This window comes from Daphnia magna, linkage group LG10 (genome assembly GCF_020631705.1).
Source record: "Daphnia magna isolate NIES linkage group LG10, ASM2063170v1.1, whole genome shotgun sequence".
In the NCBI taxonomy this organism is placed as follows: domain Eukaryota; kingdom Metazoa; phylum Arthropoda; class Branchiopoda; order Diplostraca; family Daphniidae; genus Daphnia; species Daphnia magna.
Genome location: NC_059191.1, coordinates 1,549,089 through 1,557,393, shown reverse-complemented (window position 1 = coordinate 1,557,393; position 8,305 = coordinate 1,549,089). Strand labels below are relative to the sequence as shown.

At 37.9% G+C, this 8,305-nt stretch overlaps 1 protein-coding gene across 3 annotated transcripts; it reads left to right on the top strand.

Moving 5' to 3' along the window:
- The first annotated feature begins 4,222 nt into the window (after positions 1-4,222).
- On the top strand, positions 4,223-5,514 carry LOC123476852. Of its 3 annotated transcripts, XM_045179751.1 has the most exons (5): positions 4,223-4,400; positions 4,460-4,582; positions 4,652-5,029; positions 5,089-5,195; positions 5,269-5,514. In XM_045179751.1, exons 1-4 carry the CDS (start codon positions 4,391-4,393, stop codon positions 5,181-5,183), a joined length of 606 nt encoding a protein of 201 aa, XP_045035686.1. In that variant the 5' UTR covers positions 4,223-4,390; the 3' UTR covers positions 5,184-5,195; positions 5,269-5,514. The 3 variants fall into 3 exon arrangements, with proteins under 3 accessions (XP_045035686.1, XP_045035687.1, XP_045035685.1); XM_045179752.1 differs by having other exon boundaries at positions 4,469-4,582; positions 5,089-5,514; XM_045179750.1 differs by having other exon boundaries at positions 5,089-5,514.
- The last annotated feature ends 2,791 nt before the right edge of the window (positions 5,515-8,305 follow it).

Genomic DNA, 8,305 nt, shown 5'->3' with positions numbered 1-8,305 from the left:
CCCTTCCCACTTTTTCATTTTTGGCCAAATTTCAAATTTTGCTTAAAATACATGAATTCGAATCAAAATTGAATGAAAATCACGAAAATCAGGTTTATTTTCCTATTGGTCTTATAGTTTTTGATTTAATCCTTAAAAACCCTAAATTAAGTTGTTGCGCTAACAGCACTGTTTCGTTAATTTTTGAAACGGCTGGTTTAACGAGAAAACCAATAACTAAATCGAAATCAGCGTTCAATTTCGATTATTCCGTGTGATTTTTGGAGAATTTCAAGAGATGTCGTTTTTGGTAGATTTTGACAAAAGTGGGAAGGCTAAAAAAATTAAAATAAAACGTAGCAAAGTAACAAATTATCCCAAATATCATCTTTTTCCGAAAAAAGTCCTGCATATTCGCCCGATACCCTTCCCACTTTTTCATTTTTGGCCAAATTTCAAATTTTGCTTAAAATACATGAATTCGAATCAAAATTGAATGAAAATCACGAAAATCAGGTTTATTTTCCTATTGGTCTTATAGTTTTTGATTTAATCCTTAAAAACCCTAAATTAAGTTGTTGCGCTAACAGCACTGTTTCGTTAATTTTTGAAACGGCTGGTTAAACGAGAAAACCAATAACTAAATCGAAATCAGCGTTCAATTTCGATTATTCCGTGTGATTTTTGGAGAATTTCAAGAGATGTCGTTTTTGGTAGATTTTGACAAAAGTGGGAAGGCTATATACCCTTCCCACTTTTTCATTTTTGGCCAAATTTCAAATTTTGCTTAAAATACATGAATTCGAATCGAAATTGAATGAAAATCACGAAAATCAGGTTTATTTTCCTATTGGTCTTATAGTTTTTGATTTAATCCTTAAAAACCCTAAATTAAGTTGTTGCTCTAACAGCACTGTTTCGTTAATTTTTGAAACGGCTGGTTTAACGATAAAACCAATGACTAAATCGAAATCAGCGTTCAATTTCGATTATTCCGTGTGATTTTTGGAGAATTTCAAGAGATGTCGTTTTTGGTAGATTTTGACAAAAGTGGGAAGGCTATACCCTTCCCACTTTTTCATTTTTGGCCAAATTTCCAATTTTTCTTAAAATACATGAAATCGATTCAGAATTGAATGAAAATCACGAAAATCAGGTTTATTTTTCTATTGGTTTTATAGTTTTTGATTTAAACGTTAAAAAGCCTAAATTAAGTTGTTGCGCTAACAGCACTGTTTTCGATAATTTTTGAAACGGCTGGTATAATGAGAAAACCAATCACTAAATCGAAATCAACGTTTAATTTCGATTATGCCGTGTGATTTTTGGATAATTTCAAGAGATGTCGTTTTTGGCCGATTTTGACAAAAGTGGGAAGGCTTTGCCCTTCCCACTTTTTCATTTTTGGCCAAATTTCAAATTTTGCTTAAAATACATGAATTCGATTCAGAATTAAATGAAAATCACGAAAATCAGGTTTATTTTTCTATTGGTTTTATAGTTTTTGATTACAACGTTAAAAAGCCTAAATTAAGTTGTTGCGCTAAAAACACTGTTTTCGTTAATTTTTGAAACGGCTGGTATAATGAGAAAACCAATCACTAAATCGAAATCAGCGTTTAATTTCGATTATGCCATATGATTTTTGGATAATTTCAAGAGATGTCGTTTTTGGCCGATTTTGACAAAAGTGGGAAGGCTACCCTTCCCACTTTTTCATTTTTGGCCAAATTTCCAATTTTTCTTAAAATACATGAATTCGATTCAGAATTGAATGAAAATCACGAAAATCAGGTTTATTTTTCTGTTGGTTTTATAGTTTTTGATTTAAACGTTAAAAACCCTAAATTAAGTTGTTGCGCTAACAGCACTGTTTTCGTTAATTTTTGAAACGGCTGGTATAATGAGAAAACCAATCACTAAATCGAAATCAGCGTTTAATTTCGATTATGCCGTGTGATTTTTGGATAATTTCAAGAGATGTCGTTTTTTGCCGATTTTGACAAAAGTGGGAAGGCGGGGTGAAGCGGGGATGATTACTTCACACTTCGTCTTCATCCTACATGGATACGTTGTCAGTTTTGCCGTAAGGACACAACTTGGTCTCCGCGAGACGGTCTCGAAGGGTCGAGACCGTCACCCGTACATCCCAGTGGGACTATCCCGGCCCTCTGATTGGCTCTCTCCCTCTCCTCACCCTATAGCCCCTCCACCCCTTCTGCTTGTGGTGTGTGGCCTGTGGGGCTGTGGCGTGTGTGGAGTAGTCGGGCTGCCGCCTTCATTTGTTTGTTTTTCATGTTTATTTATTTATGATTATTTATGTTTATATTTATTGTCTCTAACTTACTATTTTGTTAATAAACTATTTGTATCTTCATTATATCGTTTTAAATTTTATAGCACAGGAATAAATTAAATATTGGTGTGTTTTCATTATAACTATTGTGAATTGTCATCCACGGGCAATTGGGTTGGTGCGGGTCGGAGAAAAAAGGTTAAAAACCCGATTTTGGGAGAATCGGGAAAACTATATGTCCAAAAGTTTTAATACTTATAGGAATGGATAAATCTTGATAAGGTCTATCCAATTCTGCAAAAATTTTGCTTAGGGTGTACTAATTAGGAAAGTAAACCGCTTAGCCATTTTACGGGTAGGTCGGTGCGGTTTAGCGGGTCAAAGGAACCCCCCTCATAAAAATACGTCATATTTCAATAATTTATTGCGGGAAAACTATAAGGAACAAATTAATAAATTTTGCAGAAATGGATAGCTCTTAGTAAGCGCTATCCATTTCTGTAAAATAATTAACATAATTTTCATAAACAAACAAATTTTGGACAAGACGTTGTTTGTAGTTTTTGCGCTCTAGATATATATACTAGATCCAATAGACTTAAGTAACAATTGAAATTTTTTTAAAACTTTTTTGTGTATGAATATTTTTTCGTTATTGTTCGTTTTTTGTTTTTTATTTATTAATTTATGCTATTACACTACTTATACCTTTATTAAATCGCTTTTCAATTTATAAAACAGGAATGAATTAAACATCGGTGTGTTTCCATCAGAATTATTGTGAATGAACTCTCATGGGCAACTGGGTTGGTGCGGGCTGGAGAAAAACGGTTTCAACACCCGATTTTGGGACAATCGGGAAAACTATAAGTCCAAAAGTTTTAACAATTATAGGAATGGATATATCTTGATAAGATCTATCCATTTCTGTAAAAATATTGCTCAAAATTTCCTTATTGGAGAAGTAAACCGCTTCGGCATTTTTCAGGTAGGTCGGTGCAGTTTAGCGGGTCTAAGTTAACCCTTATCTCCCAGCAATACGGGAAATTTAAATAATTTTTTTCGGGGAAACTATAGGACCAAAATTAATAAATTTTATATAAATGGATAGCTCTTGATAAGGGCTATCTATTTCTCTATAATTTATGAAAAAATATTCATGCACTAAAAAGTTTCAAAAACAATGAAAATTATTACTTAAGTCTATAGGATCGAGTATATCTCTAGAGCGCAAAAACTACAAAAAAGTTCTTGTCCAAAATTTTTTTGTTTATGAAAATTGTCTTAACTATTTTACAGAAATGGATAGCTCTTGATAAGAGCTATCCATTTCTGTAAAATTTATTAATTTTGGTCTTATAGTTTTCCCGCAAAAAATTATTTAAATATTAAGTATTATTCGGGGGTGGGGATTACAAGATACCCGCTAAACCGCACCGACCTACCGGAAAAATGGCAAATCGGGTTACTCTTCCAATAAGTAGTTTTTAAGCAATATTTTTGCAGAAATGGACAGATCTTATCCAGATATATCCATTCCTATAAGTTTTTTAAGTTTTGGACTTATAGTTTCCCCGATCATTACAAGATCGGGTTTTGGAACCGCCAACCCAAGGCCCATGGGATGACAATTTACACTAATTTAAGAAAACACACTGGTAATTAATTCAATCTATTATATAAAATGAAAAAAACAATTAATGTAAGTAAAAATATTGTATTTGTAAAACTTAATAAAGAACAAACAATAAATGTAAATAATAAAAATACATGAAAGAAACAAACAAATCAAAGCGGCAGCCCCACGGAAAACCACCAACACGAGTTGTAGCGAGCTAGCTCTGCCCGGGTGAGCTTTTCCATTCGCTCAGCCCGAGTGAGCGAATGTTCTAGGTTTTCAGCGCTCCTGGTGGCAGTTTCAGCAATCGCAACTGTAAATACTCTACAGTCAATGGTTTTGGGGTAAAAAGAAGAAAAAATCCCGTAGGAGTTTTGACATATGGAAATTTGGGTGGTACCCATAATGTTTCAAGAAAACCTTGGACTCGGAAATCTAATTCGTCCCTTGCAGCTACCATCCCTACACAGGAAGCTGAGCTTCATGGAACATCACTCATGAACGAAGGTAATAAGTCAGCAGCAACATAAGCACACTAGTTACTAAGTAATAATCCATCTTCATAGAATGTTCAGGTAACATCCCACATGCTCTAGAGGAAACTGAATCTCCATCATCTTCACCAGCAAAGGAAAGTGAGCTTCGATCACCTTCACCACCAATCGTGGAAAGTTCACTCATGGACCATGGTATCAAACAATCTTAAAACACAAATTGCTTATTAGTTATACTAACATCTTTGGCCTTACATTGTTTAGATGATTTTCACAGTGCTTTAGAGCAGAATGTTTTACAAGAATTCAACAACGTTCACTTCACGTCCAAAAACTTAACGCAGAAACCAATGTGTAAAGAAACTGCTTTTGAATCATGGAAATCCAAACAAGAAATCGTTTATGGATCTCTAGTGGATTCATACACAGCAAACCAGAATCTTTGTGGCCTTTGCAAGGCAATTTCTGGATATGGAATCATCAAATGTAAGGACTGTTGCAATTACCTCTGTTTTAGTTGTGACAGAAAGCGGCATTCGTACGATCCATCCCATCAAAGGATGTATTTTAAGACAGATTCATCTTTCAAATCATTGCTTCCTACTGAATTTATCACTTCTCGTGGAGAAGTCGTCGAGCAACGTAATTGTTATCTTTTTATTTTTATCTTACGATGATTAAAATTTATTTTTCGTTTACAGGGGTTCATGTGCCGCTTTTTCCTCCCCCGATTTGCACCGAATGTGATAGCCGGGAAACAAGTTGCCTCATCGCAAGCTCAAATCATGCTACGTAGTCACCAGAAAAGGTATCAAAGTTAATTGGCTTAAATTTCTTCTATAACGCGGATAATTTTCTCTAAAAATTATTTCAATACATAGGTAGATTGGACTTAAACTTACCAGTGTTCCATTGCCAAAACTGCGAAAAGTCAACTTTCCCTACCGTAGAAGATTACATTTCATCCGGATTTTGGCCTGGGACGCCAGAGCGATTTACCGTCTTGTTTCATCAGGATGTTTTGGAATTCTGGCATCATCTCAGGCTTCTGACGAAGAATGTTGTGTCTATCATGTTACGTGTAGTTTTTTTTCCATCGCTACAAAGAATAAAACAATTTGAACCGATTTATAACTTGTCAATTCTTATTTTATTATACAGTTTATTATACTTTTCTGATTCCTGAACTTATCACCTTATGAGATGGTTATATTGTCGCGGGTGAAAAGGGGTAAATGTTTATCTCTTTACAGAGATGATTCACCCGCTCATTGAACTACGCTGCGACCGTGGGAATGAATCATTGCAGATAATCAGTGCTAGAAGTAGATACGGAGACATGCGCTCCGGAAGGGGCGTAATTAGCATAGCAGTATAAATGCAAGTGTAAAATTCGGTAAAAGACAAGTTCCCTGGTTTCCCTAGAGTTCTTCAGACGCTTCTCCAACTTTTTGGTAATGGTTATCCCTTTTGTTTGAGTTAAACCATTGTTTAGAATTTAAGTCATCACTTGTTGTATTTGTTTGTTCTTGTCCCAATACAACTCGTGTGACAATTGGTGGAGACGCAGCTCGTTACCCGTAAGTGACGAATTAGTGCTGCAGAGTTTTAATTTTTGAGACGCAGCTCGTTACCAGTAAGTAACGAATTTTTTGCTGCGGTGTGGCAATTATTGAAGACGCAGCTCGTTGCCTGAGAGTAAACGAAGTCGTGCTGCAGTCATTGTTAGCCGATGCCGAAGAGGACAAACCCACGGCTACCTAGTTGCCCAAGAGACCCCAGCCGACGATTACATCCGCTTCGAGAACTGTCAAGCGTTCCGGTAGAAACTTCACCTACCCCAGCCTCATCGTTGGAGAGTGGAACTTCCTTTGTTGGTGAAGCCCTAAATTTTGAAGGTCCTATTCCAAAGGACCATTTGACCAAAGAAGCTGACAGTCAGGGTGAATCAGTCGAGACTGGAAGAGATTCAGACTCGGATTCAGAAACCGAGGTCGTTTTGAGAACTGCAAGTCCAGTTGTTCCAGTCAGTGGACAACAATTTATAGTGCCATCAGGGCCTATTGTGCAGCCACAAAGACAAGCTATGGCAGCTGTCAGAAAATTTATTAGCCCGCCTATCTTTCGAGGTAGTCCGGATGAAGATGCGCGCCAATGGATGGAGCGCTACGAGACAATTTCCTCCCATAATGGATGGGGTGACGCCGAAAAACGTAATAACTTCAATATGTACTTGGACGATACTGCTAGAAACTGGTTCCTGTGTGCAAGAATCCCGAACGGCTGGGAAGACACGACAGCACAACCTGCTGCAGGAGGGAACCCTGCCACACCTGCAGTTACCGGCCTTCGTTCGATGTTTTTAAAAGAGTTTCAACCGGACAACTATGGCCTTTTCCAAGAAACAAGACTAAGAAGCAGAACACAAGGAATGGATGAGCCAACTGTTAGGTACTATTATGAAATCCTCAACCTTTGCAGACTGGTCGACTCGAATATGTCGGAAGCACACCGATTGGAGCACCTTTTTCGAGGCCTTCGACCAGCCCTTCTTAGAAAAATTTACCCGTTGAAACCTAAAACATGTGAAGAGTTTTTAACACTGGCCAAAGCTTATACGGAAGCGTCGCTCATGTCAGAAGCAAGAGGATGGAAGGATGCGGCAATGGAACCACATAAACCTCTTGAGCAGGCACCAAACCTTTCCGTCGTCTATCCAGACCAGCAAGCAGAATTTATGAAGTCAATGCGTGAGTTAATCCAAGACACGTGTGAGAAATTAATGGCAAAGGAGCAAGAGAAGGCAAAAGGGCTCTACAAGCCAAAAGGACGTTCTACTGACGGGAGACCATTTTGTTTCCACTGCAAGAAACCCGGGCACGTCGCTCGGCAATGTTTCAAAAATCCAGAATCTCCAAATTATAAAGCTCCGACACGGGATGCAGCGCCAGCTACGCCGTCAACGGCGAATACAGCAGTAAATCTGGCGACCCAAGCTCCTAACGTACAGGAAGAAAAACACCTGTTGAACTTCGATGGAACAAACTTGATTAAAGAACCTGTGTTTTGTGGTGAGGTGAATGCAACAGCAGTAATTGACACTGGTGCAGCAGTGACAGTCATCTCTCCTGAATTATTGAAGAAAACACAATTCGTTCAGCAGCCATGGAGTGGTTCCGGAATTATTCTCGCGAACGGTTCACGAGTGATGCCCGAAGGAGCAGCCGAAATCCTGGTGACGCACAAAAACAGATCTGTGAAAGGAAAAGCAATCGTTATGGCAATGTCAGGAATTGAACTTTTGATGGGAAATGATTTTCTCAAACAATTTGGATCTATACGGATTAATTACCAGACGGAGAAACCTCTTCTCACTATGGGTGATTTACCGCTTGCAGTAATCTCCCTCCCTGCGAAGGAAGAAACAGAAGATACTGTGTTAGTATCCAACGAGCGTCAGGAAATTCCAGCGTATTCAATTAAACCGGTTCCAACGAAAGTTTCTAGTAAACTGGAAGGCGCTTGTGTCCTGAAACCATCAGTTTCACTGATGGCCACGACAAGTCTGTCTACGGGTCACGCCCTTGTGCAGAAGGACCTGGAAAACATTCCTGTAGCAAATCTGTCTCCCAAATCAGTGTGGCTGGAGAAAGGTGTAACATTGGGGACTTTAGAAGAAATCCAAGAAGTGGAAAAAGCAGAAGAATCTGGTGAAGTTCCAGGAACAAATGCTACGATTGAAGAAATGGATGAAAAAACTAAAAATTTATTGGATAATTTGAAAAGCAGAATTGGAGAAAACCTGCACGAGGATAAAAAAAGTGAGGTATTGAAAATTCTCAAAAGTTCCATCAGCTGTTTCGCATTTAGTGAAGATGATTTGGGGCACTGTACGTTGGTGGAGCACGACATTAACAC